The sequence below is a fragment of the Megascapheus bottae genome, chromosome 5, assembly GCF_031878675.1.
Source record: "Megascapheus bottae isolate mThoBot1 chromosome 5, mThoBot2.hap1, whole genome shotgun sequence".
In the NCBI taxonomy this organism is placed as follows: domain Eukaryota; kingdom Metazoa; phylum Chordata; class Mammalia; order Rodentia; family Geomyidae; genus Megascapheus; species Megascapheus bottae.
The window spans coordinates 42,245,880-42,271,291 of NC_143513.1; the positions used below are offsets into that span (position 1 = coordinate 42,245,880).

Consider the following 25,412-nt stretch of genomic DNA (forward strand, 5'->3'; position numbering starts at 1 on the left):
GGTTGCACTTATCTAGCTTGCATTGGCTCTCAGGTCTGTTCTCAAGAGAAGCCCTGGTGGCTTTTAACTGGAGATAAGACTCACACCTATAATTTCAGTTCTCAGGAGGCAAAGGCTGGAGGATCTTGCGTTCAAAGCCAGCCTGGGCTAATTAGAAAGACTGTCTCAAAGATTGATAAAGAACTCACCATCACTTCCAACAATATACACATCTACTTTAATCCTGATGAATTCTTGCAAAATCTGTTAAAAAGAAAGTAGATCTTATTTAGGTTAGGTTCATTTGTCAGAAACATGCAGAAAACAATTGTAATTATACTTTATGGCTGGTGCACTGTTTTCAGAACTTTTTGTATTTTGAAGAGATGATTGAATAAGGAGATACTAAAGTTAAAAACAAGGTCGAATGCCAGAGGAAAAAAAAAGGCCTGGTGGGAAAAATAGAAAAGCTCATATCAAAGGTTAAAAAGGGTCATTCTTGAGGAAAGTATTATAGTGAATATTCTGTCTTGAACTCACAAGATCAACTCTGATTTAACTTTATACATTCCATGAGGAGGTCTGGGATTAGAGTTTTCTACCTACATGGAAGCAAAGAAAAACAAAACAAACACCGTGTTCCATATGTTCATTTTTTTCCTACCCATAGTAGCTGATGTATCTAGCACTAAGAAATCTAAGCACTAAGAGTTGTGTGATATTAAAATAATCTTAAGAGTTCTGTCATATGAAGCAACTGAAAGAAGTTGAAAAAGAATTAAATTTTGTCTAGTTTTCTAATTTTGTATCTAGTTCCCCCATATTTAATGGATCATATCTAAGTTCAGCTCAGGCAAATTCAGTGAAAACCTGAGAAAAACGGAGGCGTGCAAAACATTTTTAAATTTTCTTTACATTTCTGCATTTTGGTTGGAAGCTAATTTGTTTCAAAAATGCTAATCCTCCTGGAAGAAAGCATATCATTACCTGTTTGCTTAGTCCCATCTTTTTTTTTTTTTTTTTTTTTTTTTTTTTTTGCAGTCCTGGAGCTTAAACTCAGGGCCTGAGCACTGTCCTTGGGTTTTTCTCAAGGCTAGAGCTCTACCACTTGAGCCTCAGTATTACTTCCATCTTTTTCTATGTATGTGGTACAGAGGAATCAAATCCGGGTCTTCTTGCATGCTAGGCAAGCACTCTACCACTAGGCCATTCTTCTGGCCCTTTAGTCACATTTTAAACCAAAATGGGCTGGAGTTGTGACTTAGTGTTAGAGTATCAGCTTGAGTTCAAACCCCACTATTGCTCCCACAAATATTACCGTTTTGAGACCCCTCATTGATGAAACATCAAGAAAGGACACCGCTGAGAAATCAAGAATGAGGCTATGGAGACTGATTTTGGGGACCACGATATTGAGTGGAAGGTCAGCATTCCAGTCGATCTCGAAAGGCAAGTCGGTGGTATTGATGGGCTGGTCCAGTTCTTCTATCTGATTGTTGTCAAGCTCCTCATCAGAATCTTTTAAGCCTTCTGCAGTGCATATGAAGCCCTTCTGCAGGAGAGCATAACATGCATGGTAATTCTGACTATGAAAAATGTGTGGCTTTCAAGGAGAACCAGGGAATTTGTAAAGCAAAGATTCAAAATTGGCTTGAGTAGTGGGATTATAGTCACTTGTCTTGAGTACTTACTTAGGACCATAAAAGATTTTAAGTTTTCCCCAAGATGTCACTTAAAAAATAATGTTGATACATGAGACATGTTTAAGGGGATAGAACAGGGAGGTGCCTGTGGCTCATGCCTGCAATCACAGGTACTCAGGAGGTTCACAGTTCAAAGCCAGCCTGGGCAGGAAAGCCTCTGAGACTCTCATCACCAATTAACCACCAGAAAACAAGAAGTGGAGCTATGGCTCAAAGTAGTAGAGCACTAGCCTTGAGCAAAAGAGCTCAGGAATAGCACCTGGTCTTTGAGTTCAATGCCCACCACTGACAGTCAAAGAAAGAAAAATATATAGAACTAGCACCCTGAACTACTGTCTCCTATATTTTACTACGCTGTTAATTATAATGTGTATAATATAATTAGGGTACTTACAGGTGTCACTTGTAGCAGGCCTCGCTTCTGCAGTTTTCGGATTTTCTTCAGAGCTTTGTTGCGCTTACGTAGAATCCGAAGAGGGCTAAACCCAACCTGAAAAATTCACTCTGTTACTCTGTGTATCTGCATAACTGAAACAACTAGCTGGGGTGGGCTGAGGGATTAGAAACTATAATAAGAATATTGGTGATATAATTTAGAAGTAGTTTAAAGAACACCAACAAGAATGACATCATGTCTACGATTTGTCTAGCTTGTATGCTACAATCAAAATTCAAAATTCAAAAACCTTTGCATAGCCTCAGATTTATCTTAAAATGATCATAAATAAGCTTTAACTTTACTTAAGTCTGTTTATGTTTGGTGATTCTATCTTGTTTATTTTTCTACTTGTCAAGTATAGGTGGTACCTATTTACTATGTTGCTTCTAATACATTTTTGTTCTATTAAATTTTATAGGATTATATGTTGTAAAGTTTATTCTTATATGAGTTTATAATTTTGACATTAAATTGGGCTAACCTTTACTTCACCCTTTTCAACTCAAGTTTTTCTTTTTGCTACAGCAATTAGCTCCAGAATAGTAAGAAAGGAGAATCAAGCATTTATTTTTCCAGGCATGGTAACACATGCCTATCATCCCAGTACTTTGGAGGATGAAGGCAAGAGGAATATGAGTTTGTGGCCAACCTGGGCTGTATAATATGACCCTGTCACACTAAAAACAACAGATAAACACTCCAAACTTGCTATCCTGGATCTGTTCAGGGATGTAGTCAAATATTTAAATGCCACTCCATTGTTTCTAAAATTGATGCTCCAGAAAAAAAAATGAGCAGCCTAAAATCTTTTGGTATTTTTTTTTACTGTTTACAGTAGAATTTGGTTAAAAAAAGGATTTTATGTTTTATATTCATCAAGAGGCTTGTTTCTCAACATATTAAGGGATCCGTTATAAGATAGTTTAATTTTCTTTGGAATATGAGACACATAAACACTGGCAAACCTCAGCCTCAACAGATGGAAAGTCAATTTTCTTCTTGTGAAAAATAAACATTTCATTCTATGAATTTAAAATTCAGTAGATTTTTCAAAAGTTAAATAACCCCAAATCTTACAGCATCAGTAAGTTTCTGCTTAAAGAAACCAATATTTGCAAAGTAGATTGGAGATGGACATCTGAAAATTTTCACTCCTTCTGGCTCATACATCTACAAGACAGAGAAGAAATATTAGGTGACACATACTACAGTCACATTTTTATCTTTTTTTCTGGTTATGAGGCTGTCTCTGAGCTCTTTTTGTTCAAGGCTAGTGCTCTACCACTTCAAGGCACAGCTCCACATCCCATTTTCTGGATGCTAATTGGGCTGAGTCTCAAGAACTTTCTTGCCCAGGCTGGTTTTGAGCTGCCATCTTCAGATCTCAGCCTCCTGAGTAGCTAGGATTATAGGTGTGAGCCAAGGGAGCCTAACTCATGTTCATATCTTATAACAAATCAAAGACAAAAATAAATCTTTCTTACATCAGAATAATCTTTCTTATTCTTATAAATGTTGCTCCTTCCAATGTTAGCCAGCGTGCTGCATTTTGGGCTGTAGGGGAAAAACAGTAAGTAAATAGTCATGCATATTGTTAGACTTATAGGGCTAACATGGACTTTCCTTCTAGCACATCAACACAGACTCACTTTTTGAAACTTAAGGGTTTCAAATGGTCATGCCATATTGACCTACCTAGAGGGCAAGCACACTGTTTTGCTTAGCTTTGTGACTTTCTACAGCTCCAAAACAGAAACAGCATATTTTTATAAAGTACTTCTATAGCTTTGGGCACATTGAATCTCAATATCAAAATGAGACAGGATAATGACCACATTATAGATAAGCATGTGGAGAGATAAAATGACTTATCTATATGACCATTGGGCTTGTCTCTAGGTTTGATGAGTTCACAGTAAAGAAGCTACTAAAAATACAAATGTGCAAGAGTATAAGGGCAAACCAATGTATTTTAATCTCAGTATATTGTGCCAGTTGAGGAATAATTTTAACAATGATAACGACTTTTGTTCTAGATCTCAGTTCCCAGATCGCTATACATTTATTTCCTTGTAATCGCCCCATAATAACCCAGCACAAGCCAAGTGACCACATGGTGGTGGTATTACCTGATAAAGACTTAAAGATGCAAGAACTAACTGAATGACTATTGGGAATCCATTTAATTCTTTTGTGGCATTTCAGACCTGAAAGGGCCTTTGAGAAGTTCTCTGATCCAGTTCCAACTTCCCTAAGTGGGAATGCGATTTAACAACCTACAAAGATAGCAGCTGCCTGTTCCTGGAGGATCATCCAGTCTTCTTAGCAAGATAGCTTCCTCTTTAGCAAGACTAAGGCAATGACATTAAACTTGCTTAAAACAGAAGTGCCTGTGATTTACAGGTAGGGTACCAGCACAGAGCTTTATATACATTATATACTTTTCTCTGAATTGATATCAGAGCAGGAAACAGAACAATAGTGGCTCTCCCTGCACTGATGCTCTGATTGGTCTGTTCCACTGCCCTTCAAGGCCTTGAAAGTTGGAAGCGCCAGTCCTGACAGATAAGCTAACCACTCATCTCAAGTTCAGTGACAGTGTTGCTTTTTTTTTTTTTTTTTGCTTTTTTTTAAAACTTGTCTTCTGATTGTTCAAGTTAAAGCCTGCTAGAATGCAGAACACTGAACACTCACAATTGAGTTCTGAACACGATGGTCAGGAGCTGAAATGCCACACTTGCTGCCAGGCCTAAGCCAAGTCCCAGAACAATGGCAAAGATGAAGGTCATGATCCAAATTATCTGTAACAACACGTGTAGAAAGAACACAATGGCTTAGGTCCAGAGTGAAGAGAAAGTGTGGATTTCTAGGTCTAAAAACAGAGGTTAGAACTTTGGTTTTGCTCGTGTTTTATTTATTTATTTATTTATTTATTTATTTTTTAATCCTGGGCTAGGAGTATACTTGTCTGGAGAGGTCATTTCTTTAGACTCAGGTTTTGGGTCACCAAAACACTAGTATGTACAAAAAGATCCACAGAGAATGTGTTCACTTCAAACCCTATCCATAACAAGTTATGGAAACGGGATTGAGCCTATCTGTCTGTCATAGCAAAACTTCCAGAGCTATCCCATTCATTCAAATCATCAAACTAGGATGTCACTCAGTGTTAGAGCTTTTACATTCAACATGTACAAAGCCCTGGGTTCTATCCCCAGCTCTGTAAAAACAAAACCAAAACAGATTTAAAAAAAGAAATCTCCTCCCACCACAAATTGAATGAGGGAGAGCTCACTCATACTCTTGGGCTGTTGATTTAATTAATGCCTACGACTCTACAAAAAGTTTAGCATGCAAAAAGAGGGTTAAAAACTTCTTACAGTGATCTATAAGGAACTGAAGTTATCCAACCGTAGCTTATTACTTTATGCCCTGTAAGTACCATAGTGTATGTCAACAAGCACTTTTTACACCACAGACTTTGACCTTGATTAGATTATGGACTCTTCTTATTGCAAGGTGTAAGAATAGGCTTCCATAATAGTCCAAAAAGTACTTGTTCAGAATGTTCAGAATTTAAGTCCTTCATGGCTTCTTTATAACTAATACACTATGTAATGAAGAAGAGAAACAATGTAAACGCTCATATTCAGAGATTCTGAAACATTAAGGATCACTAAAAGAATTGTTAAAACATACCTAAGAGAGTCTTGTACTAGAGCTTTGTTTTTTAGTTCGTTTTTGCTTTTTACTTTTTTATACTTTATTTTTTTATCATCAGGGTAATGTATAGAGGGGTTACAGTTACATTCGCTTGATACCCCTTTTCATGTTTTTGTCCCCTTTTTCCTCCTCCCACCTCCTCCCAATCATCTTGTTTTCCTCCCTTCCCTTTCCTATTTCATATAATTAAATAAACCTATATATAATATACCAGGTAACAAAGTCAGATACAGTAACAATATGAGATTAACCAAAGGGCAACAAAAGAGAAGATAAATAACATAGTACATTAAGAACAACAATTATACAAGATAAAGTTCTTGTTTCCATATCCAGTCCTGGGGCTTGAACCTCAGGGCTTGGCACTGTCCCTGAGCTTCTTTTTGTACAAGGTTACCACTCTACCACTCGAGGCACAGCACCACTTTTGGCTTTTACTGTTTATGTGGTACTGAGGAATCGAACCCAGGGCTTCATGATTCTAGGCAAGCAGTTTACTACTAAGCCATATTCCCAGCCCTGCATGAGTGTTTTGTGATGCATTTTCTACTTGTAAAAGCCTAGCCATTCTCCCCTCCCTCCCTTTCTCCCTCCCTCCCTCCCTCTCTCTCTCTGTCTCTCTGTCTCTCTGTCTCTCTCTCTCTCCCTCCCTCTCTCCGTCTCTCTCTCCGTCTCTCTCTCTGTCTCTCTCTCTGTCTCTCTCTGTCTCTGTCTCTCTCTCTCTCTCTCTCTGTCTCTCTCTCTCTCTCTGTCTCTCTCTCTCTCTCTCTCTCTCTCTCTCTCTCTCTCTGTCTCTGTCTCTCTCTGTCTCTCTCTCTCTCTCTCTCTCTCTCTCTCTCTCTCTCTCTCTCTCTCTCTCTCTCTCTCTCTTTCCCAACAGGGTTTCACTATGTCACACAGACTGGCTTCTAATTTAAGATTCTCTGGGGTCAGCCTCACCCACGCTGGAACTGTGGGCCTGGGTCACTATGTTCAACTAAAGCCGATCCTTCTAAGTTAAAATCCTAGAGCACCAGGCACCAGTAGCTCACATTTGTAATCCTAGCTATCCAGGAGGCTGAAAATAATGATTAATAGCCAGTCCTGGCAGAAAGGTCCATGGGACTCTTACTCTAATCACCCAAATGTCAAAACGGAAGCTGTAGTTCTGTAACAGAGTACCCTTCTTGAACAAGAAAGCTAAGGGATAGCACCCTGAGTTCAAGCTCCGGCTCTGGCACAGAAATAAAATCAAATCCTAAAGAATGATCACTAGACTGTGTCAATTGAAGGAAAGTAAATAAAAATGAACGAAAGTGACTTTAAACAGATATATAGAACATAGCTTACGAGAGAAAAGTGTATTTGACACCATCATTAAACTACCATCCCAATTTCTGTCTTCCTCAGATACTTTTGGGTCTACTTACACAATCATATTTATCTTTTCGCCATAATCTGCCTATTTCAGCAAACTGCATCAGCATTCCCTTTAAGTTTCCAAGCGCTAAAGCGGCCAGGACAGACTGTGAAAGACATAAATACCAGGTGTACTTTAAGTTAATCAAATAAACCATATAGAAGCAAAGGTGAAGGCTACAGATAAGCAGGCCTTTAGTGGACCTCAGAGTACATCAAAGGATACACCCTTTTCCGGTGTGCCAGGCAAGACACACAGAGCTGGGACTCTGACCTGTCCCTCTGCATGAGGTTGTCCCCACTATACTGACAAGGGCTGAGCTATTCCTGTGATTATGCCATGGATATTTGATGATAGTTAAAAGTCTGTAAGGGCAGATCTGATATCTTTTGGCATGTAGATTCTGGAGTGAATTCTTCCTAAGCAGAGCCAGTCTATGTCTGTCATTGAAGTTGAAGAGATAATTAGGAAAAAAAAAAAAAAAAAAAAGCTTGCAGAGTGCGATGCCCTGGACTAAGAATTCTAGCTTTTGTGGATAACCAGTAACCAGTAAGTGGACTCCATGAGATCCTATTTGTCCTTTTCACTACTCTATCTCCAGATGCAGCAGAGATAATGATGAATACCTACAGAAATGCTTAAGAATTAGTCTAAGAATAAAGCTGGATACCAGTAGCTCATGCCTATAATCCTACTCAGGAGGAGTTCACAAGACTCATCTCCAATTAACTAGCAGAAAGGTAGAAGTGAAGGAGTGGCTCAAATGGCAGAGAGCCAGTCTTGAGCCAAAAAACTAAGGCCTTGAGTTCAAGCCCTAGGGCTGGCACAGAAAAAAATTATATTTTTATATAGTAGAATTATTCCAAGAATGAGTAAATGATCTGGTGAATTAATATTCCCCAATCCAGTACTAATACCTACAGTAGAGCCCCTTAAGAATTGGCAGTGTTGACATCTGTGACTTGTGGATTCATTGAGGGCCTTAGACTATCAACCCAACTGCCTTACAACAGCCAGGCTTCCAGTTCCTCACATGCTAGAAAGCCATGGTTTATCTTGTGGATGTTGTGATGGCTGAGGTGAGTAACATACACATACTTGTTTGGATTCTAACACAATGGAAGGAATCTCTTCCACCTGCCCTTTGAGCCAGTCCATTCTGTGTGGAATGAGACATTTGTACAGCTACTACTTTCACATTATGAAAGCACAGTGTGCAAAGAAAACCAAATATAGCTTATATTTTCACACCTTGAAGAATGTTTAGCTGACATAGGTATTTTGAACCTTCACAAATAACTCTGTGTGTGTGTGTGTGTGTGTGTGTGTGTGTGTGTGTGTGCCAATCTTGGGGTTTGAGCTCAGAGACCATGGACTGTTCCTGAGATTTTTTTTTCCACTCAAGGCTAGCATGTTGAACCACAGCTTGGTGTGGCAGCTTTTTTGTGACTAATTGGAAATGAGAGTCTCATAGACTTTCCTGGCTTCAAACTGCAGCCCTCAGATCTCAAAGTTAATTTGACTCTCCAACAGACTAGAAATCATTGTTTTGGAGAAATACAGACTTTAGAAACTTTAAAAATAAAACAGCATAAAAATGAATGCTGGTTTAAAAACAAAGATAACTCAGTAAGACTTGTAGTCTTACTGACAGTGTTCTTATATTTATCACTGTCTGGTTTCTTGAAAATTCTATATTTTCCAGGATTTGACAGGTATATATACACATTCAATCTGGGTGCCATAAAACATTAAATTATACCCTCACAGTTACAGAGAAGTCTGAAGGCCAGGAGGACAGGCCTGTGTCTGACTGTTTGCTCCCATCCTGTTGTAGGCTGACAGTGCTGGTTTTGGAGCCAAACCAGGCCTCTAGGAGTGGCTGGGCGTATTCCTAACAAATCTTGTGGCTGGTAGCACCATTCTCTATATTAGATAGAGAGCCTGATTTCCTTGACCTTGAAGAAAGTCTTCACTTCAGTCAATCCAGGTGGAAGCTGCAAAGCCAGAGTGCCCTCCTCTTTAAGCATTAATTATATTCTGTGCTATGTACATGCAGAGCCCAGAGTAGATAAGGTAGTTGGGCCATCTGCATTCCTCACATTCATAAAACACTGCCAAGAAAAAGGCAATAGTTTTGGGCCCATAGACTATTGAGTAAAATAGAGTACTTGAGATTTCATCATTACCTCATTTTCCCTTGTTAGTTTAGGCTTTCAGGACTGGAAAGCCAGGGTCCTTGATTTCTCACCCCAGGGAGAGAGCTGTAACACAGAACAGGGGAGCACTACCTTTTGTAGTGGCTGCAGAAGAAATCCAATGGCTACAATGACAATCAGCACGATGATACCAGAGATAATACCAGCAACCTAGAAAGACAAAACAGGGCTCCGCACAGTCTGCATTTGACCTCACTCGGGTTTGCTAGTGACCAATGCTGGGAGGATGGTGGCAGTGAAGATGCCAAAATACCTGTGTTTTTCCTCCAGTGCTCTCCTGAACCCCTGATCTGGAGAGGGCTGTACTCCCTGCAAATCCTCGGAATGCTCCAGTGAATATATTATTTACTCCCAAGGCTATTAACTCCTGGTGGAACAACAAAAAGAAAATGTTTTTAGAAGCATCTCCTTAAAAAAAAAACAAAAGAAGAATATTATGTGTACACACTAGTCAAACTGCCTGTAGATTCCGCCATGGCTGTATTCTTACCTGGTTGCCATCAATCGGATAATCATATTTGAGAGAATACACTCTGGCTACTGAGAAAGCCACGGCGAAGGCTACAATGGCGATGCCGAAACAGTCTCCTATGGTGTCTTGGAAAACCTGCACATCAGGTGTAATAGGGGGATGAAATCTGAAATTGAAATTCAGCAAATCCGAATGTTATCAAACTTGTTTATAAACTCCTCTTTACTGGGCAAGTCAATCAATGTCCTACTGAGACACAACTATGTGATCTAACTAGGATCTGTGTCTTACCTTGAGTATGACCAGTCCCTATCGAAAACTTTGGAATTGGTCTTTTTAACGGTGGAATGCAATGCTGCCTGGATGTCATAAGAGATTTTTAAAATCCAGCCCCATGATAATGAGAAATTGGATTTATCTTGCAGATCCATCAATATTATGATTGTACATTTATACCCTTATGACTTCATGTTTTTGTTGAGTCCATTGCAAAGCATCATCCACAAAGACTAGTTATCTATGGATGGAAGCTCTTTGCGCAAACACAATTCTGAGATAAGGAAAGTAAAAAAAAAAAAAGCCTTCTCTCTATTGATAATTTTGATAATTTAACCTTTCAAGGAAATGTCCCATCAAACAGGTAGGCCTTGGACTTTATCCCAAACACAACAGATCTGCTGAGTCAGCCATAGACCCATGGAAAGTGGCTTTAGTTTAAAATGACCAAGTGGTAGAGGAATACTTCAGGGCTTATGCATCACAAAGTTAGAGCAGTGAAATAGATTTCCAAGTTGCATTGTAAAAGTTGTCTACCTAACCAGGTAACCAGGTACCGGGGGCTCTGGCCTATAATCCTAGCTACTCAGAAGGCTGAGATCTGAGGATCACACTTTAAAGCCAACACAGGCAGAAAAGTCGGTGAGACTCTTATCTCCAATAAACCACTCAGAAAAAGCTGGAAGCGGCACTGTGGCTCAAGTGGTAGAGAGCTCTCCTTGGAGCACAGAGAGGTTCAGGGACAGAGTCTAGGCCCTGAGTTCAAGCTCCAAGACTAGAAAAAAAAAATCGTCCATCTCAAACTCACATTAATTTACTAAAATGTCCAGCTCCTATAAACATCAGCATCTGAGCTAATTTTTATTCAAAGTAGGCCAATTGTATGCAGCCCACTTTTACTACATTGCTATTGTATGTGTTGTAAATAAATTAGCTCTAGCTTTTTTTAAAAAAATTAATGTTCTTCCTTTGCTGATACTAGCCCTCATGGCCTCACATTTCCACTTGGCATCTTCACTTACAGATGGCACTTCATTTGAGTGCTACTTGAGCTATGCTTTCACTTGGGCATTTTGCTGGTTAATTGGAGATTAAAGTCTCTTCAACTTTTCTGCCTAGACTGGCTTTGAACCAGTCCTCACAGCTCAGCCTTCTGAGTAGCTAGCATTATAGGTGTGAACCATCAGCACTCTACTAAGTTCTAGTTTTGTTGCTGCTGTTGTTTTGTTTTGTATTTTTGCCAGTCTTGAGGCTTGAACTCAAGACTGTCCCCGAGCTTCTTTTTGCTCAAGGCTAGAGCTCTACCACTTGAGCCACAATGCCACTTTGGCTTTTATGCTTATGCAGTAGAGGAAATGAACCCAGGGTTTCATGCATGCTAGGTGAGCACTCTACCACTAAACCATATTCCCAGCCCTTATGCTCTAGTTTTGAAGAACTACTATGATTCTATATTCTACTGACACCATAAATTGGAAAATTAGCTAAAAATATTGTTTTGTGATTTTTTTAAAAAACATGTCTGTCAGTGCTACAATTAATGTTTTTTTTTAATAGCAAAAAAGCTAGTGCCCTACTGTTATTCTTTCCTTTTGACTTCTGAACGCCACAGAATGGTCTGATGGAGACTTCATTTTCTGGCTCTGCCTCTCATTATTCTTAGCCTCACTTTTGTCATTTGTAAAGAAGGATAATAATATCTATTCTCTTTTTCTCACAGTTTGTAAGAGGGTCAGATAAAATAATGAGTGTGAACTGTTTTTGCCCTGTGAACTTTGAAGTGTCTGCTTACTGTTACTGTAGGGTGTTTCTGGAATCTAAGTATAACCTCCATGTTTCCTTTACTATCTCAACTAGCATTTCCTTTAGGTCCTTGTTTATATTTAGTGTGCTCCCCATTACAAAATAATTTCTAAGGTGGCATGTGTACAATAGCAGATTAGTAATTAATCATCATTACTTTCTAGCAATATTCTATTTGCAATCACCAGAAATTTAATACACCCACTAGATCATCACTTAGAAAAAATTGGAACTTAAAAAGCACACTGGTGGCTCATACTTAGAATCCTAGCTAGTCAACAGCCTAAGGTCTAAGGATTGTGGTTCTAAGCTAGTCCTGGCACAAAAATTTACAAGACTGCTATCTCTAATCAACCAGCATAAAGCTGGAAGTGGCAGTATGGCTCAAGTGGCAGAGAGTTAGCCCTAAATAAAGTTAAGCAAGGGGACGGGAGTGTAACTTAGTGGGAGAGTGCTTGCCTAGTATGCACAAAGCCCTGGGATTGATTCCTTGTAATGCATACACAGAAAAAGCCAGAAGTAGTCTGTGGATCAAGTGGTAGAACACTAGCCTTGAAAAAGATCAAGGACAATGCCGAGGTCCTGGGTTCAAGCCCCAGGACTGGCAAAACAAACAAAAAACAACAAAAAAGTACTGGGTTTGGGGCCAGGAGTTTGGCCTAGTGGTAGAGTGCTTGCCTAGCATGCGCAAGACCTGGATTCAGTTCCTCAGTACTACATACATAGAAAAGCCAGAAGTGGTGCTGTGGCTCAAGTGGTAGAGCTTTAGTCTTGAGAAGGCCCAAGGACTGAATTCAAATCCCAGGATTAGCAAAACAAATAAACAACAACAAAAAAAGTACTGGGTTTGAGTCCTGATTTCAGACCAACAATAATAACAAAAGAAAAAGAAAAAGCTGGCCTGTGGCTCACAGACTCACGCCTGTAATACTAGCTATTCAGGAAGCTGAGATCTGAGGATCAAGGTTCAAAGCCAGCCAGGGCAAAAAAGGACCTGAGGGGCCGGGAATTTGGCCTAGTGGTAGAGTGCTTGCCCACCATGTATGAAGACCTGGGTTTGATTCCTCGGTACCCCACATACATAGCAAAAAGCCAGAAGTGGTGCTGAGGCTCAAGTGGTAGAATGCTAGCCTTGAGAAAGTGGAAGGACAGTGCTCAAGCCCTGAGCTCAAGCCCAGGACTGGCAAAAAAAAAAAAAAAAAGAAAAAAAAAAAAGAAAAAAAAAAAGAAAAGAAAAAAGAAAAACAAAAAAGGACCTGAGACTCTTATCTCCAATTAACCTCTAGAAAACAGGAAGTGTGGCTTGGCTCAAGGGTAGGGCAGTAGCATTGAGCTGAAATGCTCAGGGACTATGCCCAGACCCAGGGGTAGCATGGTAGCCTTGAACTGAAGAGTTCAGGGACAGTGCCCAGGTCCAGTTCAAGCCCCATCACACACACACACACACACACACACACACACACACAATGAAAATGTTAAGTGAAAGCAAGAAGCCCTGAGTTCAAGTCCCAGTACAAGTACAAAATGAAAGCCTATCAAATGTCTTGTAACTTAGGCAATAAATTAGTAATAGTGGTGATGTGGTTTAAAAACTAATTACAAGCCAGACTCTCCAAATCCTTTTGAGAAACCCGTCTAAGATCTTTCTTTCTTTCTTCCTTTCTTTCTTTCTTTCTTTCTTTCTTTCTTTCTTTCTTTCTTTCCTTCTTTCTCTTCTTTCTGTCTGTCTGTCTGTCTTTTTTTCCTTCTTTCTTGTCAGTTGTGGGATTTGGACTCGGCCTGAGTACTGTCCCTATACTCTTCAGCTCAAGGCTACCACCCTACCCCTTATGCCACAGCACCACTTCTGGTATTCTGGTGGTTAGAGATAAGAGTCTCATCATGGACTTTTTAGCGCCTGGGCTGGCTTTGAACCTAGATCCTCAGATCTTAGCCTCATGAGTAGCTAGGATTATAGACGTGAGCCACCCGCACCCTGGCTAAGAGCTATTCTTTTTAGCCCCATTTTTACAACTAAGTCCACTAAGGCACTGAGGTCAGTCATTTGCTGATGGTCAGGAAGTGAGTCTGAAGTCTCTGCTGTTAGAATTCATGACTTAGCCACAAGTCCTACAGCCTCTTTGCAATGTCACAAAAAAAAAAGTGGGGGGGAGCTAGCTACTTCCCTGTCCCACATACCCAGAGAGAGGCCAGGAGACATGAGTGTATTTACTAAATACAGTCTCTAGGATTATCACTCAGTGATCTTAAGCTTATCATTTATTGTCAAAATCCTTTTGCTTCTGACAAGATCCTCTTTGATTTTGCATGTTCTTTTTCTGGTGAAGTTTCTATTTAAGACATTTACATAAAATGTAGTCGTTAGAAAATTTCCAATGGAGGGAAGCCCTAGTTTCAGCCTACTTTCTACTTCACATCTTCTTAAAGATGATGCGTAGTGAATTAAGTAGAACACACAAAGTTCTGATGAGAATTTTTTTTTTTTTTTTTTTTGCTTTTAAGCCATTCACGAGGAAGGAGAGCTGTGGCTCAAGTGGTAGAGCACTAATCTTGTACGAAAAAATGCTCAGGCACCTCAGAGCCTAGGCCCTGAGTTCAAAACCTAGGACTGACAAAGCATAAATTTAAATCATTCATGAATCTGCTTGTAGTGTATGCATGTGTGTGTGTGTGTGTGTGTGTGTGTGTGTGAAAGAGAGTGAGAGAGCACAAGAGAGGGGGGGGAGAGGAAGAAAGAAAGAAAAAGGGAAGGAAAGAAGGACTGGGAGATCTAGGACTTGAATTCAGGTCCTCATTTTCTAGCTCAGTATTTGTGTCTGGCATCCTACCACTTGAGGCATGCCTCCACTTTCATATATCTGCTCTTAAAGGAAGTTTTGATTTAATAGCATTACGGTTTGAACTCAGGGCTTCACATTTGATAGCCAAGTGCTATACCATCTGAACCATTCTCCCAGTCCTTTTTTGATTTGATTATTTTATTTTAGGTAGTTGTCTCAAATTTTTATCTGAGCCAGCTTCAGTTCTCCTGCCTATCCCTTCTCGGTAGCTGGTATCACAGGTATGTACCACTATGCTCAGCTTATTGATTGTAATGTGGGTCTTGCTAACTTTTTGCCCAAGTTAGACTCTAACTTGGATTCACCTGTTTTCTGCCTCCTGAATATGTGAGATTACAGGCATGGGCCACTGTGCCTGGTGTGAGTATTTTTAAGACAATATATAAATATAAATGTTGATTTCTGCAATGCAGAAATGCAAATTAGGGAAGAACAGCCTGCCTGCCTGCCTGCCTTCCTTCCTTCCTTCTTTTCTTCCTTCCTTCCTTCCTTCCTTCCTTCCTTCCTTCCTTCCTTCCTTCCTTCCTTCCTTTCTTCTTTTCTTCCTTCCTTCCTTCCTTCCTTCCTTCCTTCCTTCCTTCCTTCCTTCCTTCCTTCCTTCCTTCCTTCCTCTCTGGTATATAAGTTGTAAGAAACTGATCTATCTATAGTTAGAGGATGAGAGAGGAAGCAGAACTCCCTTCTGAAACTCCCTTCTCAATCCACTAAATGCAATACAAGACATTTTCAAATTCCTTGAACGAACTGGGCTCCCATCCTTTGATGGTGGTTCAGGAGGCCTTGGCTTTGTTTTGAGTTTGTTCCTGGGAAAGGACAGAGCGTCCCTATCTGGGTTGCTGGGGCGGTGCACCTTCAGTATCTCTTTTGAACTTTCAGAACTTGGCTCCACTAACCTCAAACAAAGCACTACTACTGTTTACAGTAATTTATGCACAAGGAAATCTGATTTCAGCTGATGCTTCTTTATAAGCAGAAGTGATTTATCGAGCCTTTACTATTTTCCCAAGTTTGCCTTTTGTGTGTGAGTCCTTGCTTGCCTACTTTTGTGAGTTGTTCCACAGGAGAAACTTCCTGATGTTAACAACAGTGAACTCTGACATTCTTTGCAGCTGCTTCCTTGAGAGAAGGAGTCTCCTTTATGCATGCAAATTGCCAAGGGTTTCTGAGTGGGGGAGGGTGGGATGTCCTGCAAGTGCTGCTCACTGCTCTCGGCTCAATGCTGGGAGAATCCAGCAACCAAGACACACTTACCCCCTTTTCATCTCCCCAACCACAGACACGTTAAACCTGTGCTCAAAGTCACAGCCGTAGGAGACACCTGTTGCGATGACGGTCTGCAACATAGCAAGATGCCCACATTAGAAATGTGAGGTACAACCAAGAGTCTTACTTTGACACAAACATTCCATGGCCCAAACCCACCCCAGCTTCTTGAAATACTAATCTCTAGCCTGAGTGTTTATTTCATTTTAAGAAAAGAAATCCAGGGGCAATTCTAATTTGTTATTGAGATGGGAAACCTTCAGCTCTAATTCGAATGGGTCAATCTATTGTCTGATGTCTCTGCACTTTCCTCCTCTGATATGGAAAGAAAAAAACCCAAATCATAATAGGAAGGTATGCAACAGTGAAGAGAAAAAAAATCATGCTAAACATTGTGCCCAGAAAGTACAGATGTCATCTAGCTGCTAAAACCTTTACATGGTGAAGGGCTATCCATCTATACATGGTGAAGGGGTTTTAACATAAAAACATTGGACTCAGAAAGACATTGTTGAGATGGTTAGTTACCATGATGAGCTCGATGGGAATAGGCACTGGGAGTTTGCTTTTGTAGCGCTGATTTATTTCTTTAACTATAAATACAACCACCAGGATAATCACGGATGTAACAAGGTCTGCAATATTAGTCTTCGTTATTTGGGTGAATACGGACTCTAGAACCTACAAGTTAGCAAAAAAAATCAAAGTCTTATATTAGTACATAAATTGGATACAAACACCTACAAGAACATGAAGATAAAAGCAAAAGGACTGGCCATAGATGTTTGCAATTCTTCTTCTGTTAACCATGAGCTCTGGAACTGTAGTGCTGAGCATGGGGATACAATGGGGTGAACTAGCAGTGTAGGGGACACACAGATTTAGGGTTGCTTCTGTCATTTTGGGGGAGAAGTTCTCTGGCTAGTGTCAAATTCTGTGAGCAGACTGATTTTACAACACATCTCGTCTGTCCTAGGTCTCTTTAGCCATTGTTTTATTTCACAACAATTACTGCTATTTTGCTCGGTGAATAACTTTATTTTTGCCAGTCTTGGGCCTTGAACTCAGTGCCTGAGCACTGTCCTTGGGCTGTCTCAAGGCTGGAGCTCTACCACTTGAGCCTCAGCACCACTTCTGTTGTTTTTTTTCTGTGTATGTGGTACTGAGGAATTGAACCTGGGTCTTCTTGCATGCTAGGCAACCACTCTACCACTAGGCTAAACTCCTGGCCCTAGTGAATAACTTTTAATCTCAGATTTTTTATAAAGCATCTATTTCCTTATATTCTGCTCTTTCCAATATCCAGACCTCTTACATTTTGTAGCTGATTCCCCAGGTCATTTTTGGAAAATGGTTTCATGGTGAACTGTACTACTGTGCTTTTCTGCTTGAAGTGGGTTGAGTACTATACTGGAAACTAATACAGCTCAAGTAGGCCCAGTCCTGGTCCCAGAAGAAACCCCCTATTTCTGCAGTAGTTCAGGACAAGATGAGAGGGCAGCTTCTGTCTCAGACTCTCAAAGGCTGTCTTGATACAGTACTGAGCACACTACTAGTTGTGAAACAAAATAGTACTTAAGCTAGTACTCACAGTTGTTCTCACAGACCATACCAAACTCACAGGACTGACTCAAGCTAAAGACCACATAACCAAGCCAAAACTATAAGGAAGCAGATAGCCACACCCTCCACTGCCCCCAACACAAAAGGTTTCTTTCCTCTTACTAAAAACAAAACATTTCAGTATGAACTACTCTAAAAATGTTGAGGTTCCCTCTGCTTTAACTCATGATGACAAGGAGAAAGGAAAAAAGTTAGAAATAACCTGCATTAATCAATCTTTTCCCTATTGTTTTTTTTTGGGGGGGGTGAGTAATGGGGCTTGAATTAGGCCTGAGCACTGTCCTTGAGCTCTTCAGCTCAAGGCTATTGCCCTACCCTTGAGCCAAGCCCCACTTCAGTTTTCTGGAGGTTAATTGGAGATAAGAGTCTCTGGTTCTTTTGTGCCCAGGCAGACTTTGAATCTTGATCTTCAGATCTCAGCCTCCTGAGTAGCTGGGATTACAGGTGTGAGCCATCACACCCAGCCTATTGTTCTATTTTTTGATTACCAACTTACCAAGCCTATCATCTTACTGTTCTTCCAGTGGGATTTGAGAGCACATAAGTCCATTTATGATGGTGACAGAGAGCAGTGGTGTCAATGCCGAAAGTTTAAGCAATCTTCTCAAAATTGAGAAATTGACCAAAATACCTCTACACATATTTTAATTTGGCCTAATGTTTCTTCTTATATAATATCATAACTTGATGCATAAACAGAACGAAACTTATTCATGAAACAAATAACTGATACTTAGCTAGTCTGAAATGGCCAACTGTTTGAACCACATCCAAATGACCTCTAATGGAACCTGTTGTTTCTACACCTCATTTCTGTTTTCTCTCTGTCACTTCTTTTACTCCAGCTATAAATGTAACCAGGCCCTGTGGTGGAGTGAAATATTTTGAACCCTATTGCTAGATTCTACAGTTGTAAATAAAGCTGATTAAAATTTGTAAAACTAGTTGTGTTGTTATTTTTTTCTCTTTGCATCTTCTGGAAAAATGGAAAACCATTCCCCTATGTATTTACTTGCTAATTTACTTTTTGAGAAACAGGAAAACATCAGAAGCTAATAAACATTTTTTTTTCAAAATAGGATTTAGGGAAAAAAATTAAGACCTAAAACAAAGCAGCAAAGCTTTGATTGATATACTTAGATTATGTATTTCCTCTTTGAAAATACTTGAGAACTTTAAGAGAAGTGTATCTTCATCTCTGTTGTTCATAACACTAACCAGATATGGTTGAATTAAAGTTTCCTCCTCTTATGTTTTTTATTTATGTGACTCTAATTCAAAATACATTAATTTCTTGGAAATTGTAGGAGATCCCCTCAATAAAAAGAAATTCTCAGGGCCGGGAGTTTTGTCTAGTGGTTAGAGTGCTTGCCTAGCATGCACGAAGATTCTTTAGTACCACATACATAGAAAAACCAGAAGTGGTAGTGTGGCTCAAGTCGTAGAGCACTAGCTCTGAGGAAAAAAAGCCCAAGGACAGCGTTCAGGCCCTGAGTTCAGTCCTCAGGACTGGCAAAAAAAAAAAAAAAATTCTCCAAAATATATGACAGTAAGTTCTGTTTGTACTGGGACTTGAATTCAGGGCCTTGCACTCTCACTTGGATTTTAAATATAGAAACTGCAAAGCTCCTTACCTTCCAACCACATTCTAGTTGTCTGGCTTTTTGATAGTTAATTGGAAATTACAGTCCCATAGCGTTTTCTGCCCAGGGTTAGCTTCAAACTGTAATCCTCAGATCTCAGTCTTTTGAGCAGCTAGGATTATAGCTGTGAGCTACCAATGTCCACTTTTTTTTTTTCCAGTCCTAGGGCTTGAACTCAGGGCCTGGGCACTGTCCTTGGTCTTTCTCAAGACTAACACTCTACCACTTGAGCCACAGCACCACTCTCGGCTTTTTTTGTGTATGTGGTATCAAGGAATTGAACCCAGGGCTTCATGCATTCTAGGCAAGCAGTCTACTTCTAGGCCACACTCCCGGCCCCCAATGTCCACTTGTTTCAATAGATTCTTTTTTTTTTAAAGAAAAGGAATACTCACTTTGAAAATTGAGAATGGGTCGGTATGTGCTGGGACTGACAGCTGCAGCATGAATTTGAGTTGAGAAACTAAAACATGAACAGCGGCTGCAGTAGTGAAGCCACTGATTAGGGACTCCGAGAGGTAGATGACTACAAAGCCGATCTGCAGGACCCCCAGAGCCAACTGGAAAGAGAAGACAAAAGCCTTTGTTTGGGTAGATTAGGAATGCATCTCTGCAAACCAAAGCAGAAACAACTGGAATGATTCAAAATGTAATGTTTAGCTTTCAAGTGCATGCTTTGAAGAAGCAAAGGCCTCTGCCTCCTGGAACACCCCCCATTCATGTTCACCGTTCTTCTCCTCCCATTTCACTCCGCCCAGGTTGAATTTTACACAATGTTCAAATAGAACATAAGTCTAATATGCCCCCAAGAAGTATTCAACCTAGACCTTCCTCTTCATATTTAGGTGTAGTGATTGTGTTTTAAAGATTCACCATGAGCTTTTTTTTTTTAATTTTTAATTTTTTTTTCTTTTTTGCCAGTCCTGGGCTTAAGCTCAGGGCCTGAGCACTGTCCTTGGACTTTCTCAATGCTAGAGCTCTACCACTTGAGCCTCAGCACCACTTCCAGCTTTTTCTAAGTATGTGGTACCGAGGAATTGAACCTGGGTCTTCGTGCGTGCTAGGCAAGCACTCTATCACTAGGCCAAACTCCCGGCCCCTCACCATGAGCTTTTTATAGCAGAATCTTATCTAGCATCATCCCTCACACATTTGCACATGGCATTTAGCTGGAATACATGAAATGAAGTCCCATTCATATTCCCTCAAAGGCATTGTTTGATTTGAATAACATGATTACATACTAGATATCAGAAACACTTGGTCCTAGCTGGGCTACAAAAGTGGATAATTCTCCCCAAAGTGTCTGCGTTTTGCAGAAAATTAAACTAAGCCTCTTTTTGCCCTCTTATATACAGAGTGTTTATAGAATTGGGGCTTTGGTTTCCTTTCTGTACATGGCTGTAGAAATGCGTTAAAAACAAGTGGTTTGACAGCAGGACACACACTTAGGTCCTTGTAAAAATTCTGCCATTTTCTTTCTTTAAGAAATGGTCTGATATTGTTATTGTATCCTACTTTGTTACCTGGTATTTTGTATATATGTTTATTTGTTTATTTGAAATAAGAAAGGGAAGTGGGGAAAACAAGATGATTGGGAGGAGTGGGGAGCAGGAAATGAGGACAAAACCACGAGAAGGGGTATTAATGTGTGAGAAGTAATGCACCTATTACCTGGCGAATATAACTGTAACCCCCTCTATACATTACCCCCACAATAAAAAAAGAAAAAGAAATGGTCTGATGCTGGGAACTGGAGGTTCATGCCTACAATCCTAGCTACTCAGGAAGCTAAGATATGATGATCACAGTTAAGAGACAGCCCAGGCAGAATCTCCAATGAACCACTAAAGAAACCAGAAGTGGTGCTGTAGCTCAAAGCGGTAGAGTGCTAGCCTTGAACAAAAGAGCTCAGGGGGAGTGCCCAGACCCTGAATTCAACCCCCATGACTGAAAACATAAAATAAAAGATGTTGCCAATGTTTGATTAGTAATGTTATGGACATGGGTCTTGAATTCAAGACTGGTAACTGTCCCTGAGATATTTTGCTCAAGCTCTACCACTTCAAGCCACAGCATTACCTGATAGTTCATTGGAGATAAGAGTCTTATGGGCTTTTCTTCCCAGGCTGGCTTTGAAGCATGATCCTCAGATCTCAGCTTCCTGAATAGCCTGGATTACAGGTGTGAGTTACCAACACCCAATGGGCAACACCTTTTAAAGTCCATGACATTTTCATTATTCAAGATGGTATCAGTATTGTGTTTTGGGTATGAGTCTTTGGAGTGAGTCACCCTAATCCTCTTAAATTTACACTACATTTTAAATATAGATAACCGCAAATTCCCTTACCTTCCAACCACATTCTGGTTGTTGGGAAATTAAAGAGGAAAAAAAAAGCAATCCAAAGACTTTAGTGTCAATACTACCTATAGATAGTTATTGATACATGATTGTATTAATTCCAAGATATTTTATTAAGTAGTTCACCTCTTACCACTTAGGCCTCCTGTGATTTAGACTCACATTTATTCATTTTTGCAATGTTGATCTGTTCCTTACCCTCATTGTTAATGTTGTGGTAAATGATGTTTAAAAAAAAAGTATTTCTCATGGGCTACCAAAGGAGTAATGAACCAAAAAGAAGATAAGAGAAATGGTTGGGGAGAGAGAAAGGAAACACACACACACACACACACACACACACACACACACACACACACACAGAGCTATATCTGTACCACACAGGACAAAGTAAATCTCAGCAGAGTGATTATATGAGAAAGAGCTCACCTGGATGATTCCAGAAAGGACTGTGACAGATGCAGCCACCAATATCTTCTTCTCCTCCAGCAATGACTCACTACTCACTGAGCTATTAGTCAATTCCATATCGGAACTTGTATCTGGGACCATTCTTGTAACTACTGCCCCAACCATCATACTCAGAACTGGAAATGGACCTGATAACGGAGGGCAAATTGTGGTCAGTACCTGCCTTCCTAAAGCAAAACTATCTTTCAACTATAGGGAAGCATATGAAAAGAATGTCCAGCCCTTCTTCTCCATATCCCAGGCCCTTAAGAAGAAAAGACTGTTTCTATAGATTATATACAATTTGGAATCTATACAATATGTGGCTAATAGAATTCCTCAAAAAAATTAAAAGCAATAACCACATGAATCAGTCTAGTACTTACCCACAGATATATGTCTTGAAGTGCCCAAGAAAAAGTAAGATATGACTGGGAAAAAAGCTGCATACAACCCATAGCGTGGAGGGATGTTGACCAGCAGAGCAAATGCTAAACCTATAACACAAGCAAAGGAATCACAAAAATTCTCATGGGAGTCTTCTGGTATTTAAGATTGCACCTTGAAAAGCAATTCTTTTATTAAGGACATGAAAGCTATATGTAAAAACTATACCTATAAAACTGAAAGCAAAGCATTCATGTACATTTTTGTGACTTTGGATTCTACAATAATTTCTTAGAAACGACAGCATACACAAGTCAAAAAATAGATAAATGACTATCAAACTTTTTAAAAATATTCGAAGTACGCTAGCAGAGATGACATTACCCAAAAAGAAATGTACTCATTATCTGACATATGTAACTGTAACCCCTCTTATATGTCACCTTTATAATTACAACCCAAAATTTTATACAAAAGACCAAGTAACTTGTCAAGAAAGTGAAATAACTCACAGAACAGAAGAAATGATTTGCACATAAACCTTCAATAAGGGTTTAGAATATAAAATATATAAATGATCCTTGCAATTTTACAAGAAAAAGACAACCCAGGTCTCTGTGTTTAATTTCAACACACACACACACACACACACACACACACACACACCACAGGATATAAATGGGCATTTCCCCTCCCACCAACAATATCAATAGCTTCTAAAATAAAGTTTAACAACATCAGCAATTAGGGAAGTACAAATCAAAATCACAATGAGATGCCCTTTCACATCCACTAGGATAGCTAAAATAAAAGATGTATGGTAATAAACATTATCCATGTTGAGAAATGTGAATTCTCACACACTGCTAGTAGTGACAGAATGCTGGCAGCTACTTAAGAAAGTAATTAGGCAGTACTGCAAGTAAATAAGCAGAGTTACTATATGATCCAACAATTCTACTTCTAGGGATATAATAAAATAATGAAAATATGGGTTTTTACTACAAATTGGAAATGATTGCTCATCATACTGTTGTTCATAATGTCTTAATAGCCTCCATGTGAAAACAAGTCAAATGTGCAGAAAGGGTGGCTAGACATTATCCACACAATAGAATGTGTTTTGTCTGTGCCACAATATGATAAGCCTGAAGACCACTGTGCTAAGGGAAAAGAATCAAACACCAAGTTCTGCATATTGTACAATTGCATGTGTATTAAATTAAATACCCAGAAAAGAGAAAGCCACTGAGGCAGAAAGATGTTAACAGGGGGAGAAATTGGGATAGGGATGATATAGAATTATCTGTCAGTTTGTGAGTGGAGGTGTGTAAAAATGTTATGAAATTAGTGGTGTTCAATGTACAACTTACTGACTATACTAAAAAACACAACTGTACACATCAGAAGAGTAGCTTGAGAGATAGCTCAGTGGCAGAACAAATGCCAAGCCCATCTGAGATCCTGGGTTTAATCCTGAACACCATAAAATAAACAACAAAACCTAGAATTCTAGTATGAATTTCATGGCATGTAAGTATAGCTAAGAAACCTAAATAGAAGGAAAGAAAAAAGAGAAGGGAAGAGAAGAGAAGGAAAGAAAAGAGAAGAGAAAAGAAAAGGAAGAAGAAAATGCTACCTTGAAGTACAGCCACCAGCCCAGTGCTGATTCCAGAAACGATGTCGCTGAGCAACCATTCCTTTATCCGGTATGTAGGTAACCAAGATGCTATGGGGAATAAAGACAGGGCAATTTTCTTGACCTTTTGTGTAGAACACCTGAAAATATTGAGAAAGCCACAGGTCAGGCAATCAATATTAACTTTTAAGTTTAGTACCTGATCGTGGGTGGAAAATTGGTAAAGATAAGGACACATTACAGATGAAAATAGCAGTTTTACTCCTACAACCATTCACCTCTTGGCCCACGACAACTCTTCCTGGTCACTGGGATTTGTTGAAAGAGAAATGCCAGCCTTTCTTTACCCATAATAATTAGAATGTATTTGCTATCTTCAGCTGAACTCTGCCACACTTCAATGGAAAAGTTGCCCGTGTCTCTGTCTGTTAGCTGACCAATTTGGAAAGCCTGTGTCGATAGCTGGGATGGTGTTTGTTTTAAACACCTGAGTTTTTCAACACAGGCAGGGAGTTGGAAACTGAAAGATGAAAAGATTCCTTGGTCTATGGAGCAGAGCCAGAAAGGAGAGATTAAAAGCTAGGACATTTAGGAAAACAGTACTTTATTCCTCATGCCAGTAGCTTTGAAAAAAAAGAAGTTATTCTTACCTACAACACAGTTTGAGATGATCTAGAAATGACTTGTGATGTCTGTGCTTCCTCTTATGTTCTTCTCCAAAAGTGTTTAATGAGTATACTGGCCTGGCCACCACATACTGATTTCCGATGGGTTCGATCATTTTGCTTCCCCTGGCGGTGGTGGTGAATGGAAGACCTTTGCAACTATGTGGTGAACCCTTCTTCTTGCCTTTAGCAGGTTAAAATGCCTGGAACCAAACAGAGCTTGCTTCTTAAATAACTCAGAGATAATGTGATGCAATTTACAGATGAGTGAGCTTGAACTGAATGTTACCACCTTTTGAGATCAAAAGAGGCAGGATTAAGGGACCTAGATTGTATTTTGTGACAGTGATATCACTTTTTCCTTCAATGAGCTGGGCACAGTTCCTCTGGGCAAGTGAACAAGAGCTTTTATTTTTTTTTAAAGATTGCCAGAAAGCAATAAAAAAAATTGACTCAATATACTAATCAGTGAGTCTATTTTCTACTTGCAAAATGAGATCATCCTATTGACTTTTTCCCTAGAA

General features: G+C 39.6%; 1 protein-coding gene across 1 annotated transcript in view; it reads right to left on the reverse strand.

Annotated features, from left to right (window-relative positions):
• The window catches only part of Slc26a3 (solute carrier family 26 member 3), a 41,616-nt gene that overhangs the window by 6,851 nt on the left and 9,353 nt on the right, over positions 1-25,412 (reverse strand). The window contains exons 2-18 of the mRNA XM_090332331.1: positions 24,874-25,091; positions 24,224-24,363; positions 22,584-22,694; positions 22,177-22,346; positions 19,778-19,942; positions 16,645-16,797; positions 16,105-16,187; positions 9,953-10,100; positions 9,716-9,829; positions 9,535-9,612; positions 7,254-7,349; positions 4,816-4,922; positions 3,606-3,675; positions 3,199-3,291; positions 2,077-2,172; positions 1,298-1,531; positions 189-243 (exon numbers count right to left, since the gene is read on the reverse strand). Coding sequence (XP_090188457.1) covers positions 189-243; positions 1,298-1,531; positions 2,077-2,172; positions 3,199-3,291; positions 3,606-3,675; positions 4,816-4,922; positions 7,254-7,349; positions 9,535-9,612; positions 9,716-9,829; positions 9,953-10,100; positions 16,105-16,187; positions 16,645-16,797; positions 19,778-19,942; positions 22,177-22,346; positions 22,584-22,694; positions 24,224-24,363; positions 24,874-25,004 — 2,044 coding nt within the window. The 5' untranslated portion in view covers positions 25,005-25,091. The remainder of the gene's footprint in view (positions 1-188; positions 244-1,297; positions 1,532-2,076; positions 2,173-3,198; positions 3,292-3,605; positions 3,676-4,815; positions 4,923-7,253; positions 7,350-9,534; positions 9,613-9,715; positions 9,830-9,952; positions 10,101-16,104; positions 16,188-16,644; positions 16,798-19,777; positions 19,943-22,176; positions 22,347-22,583; positions 22,695-24,223; positions 24,364-24,873; positions 25,092-25,412) is intronic.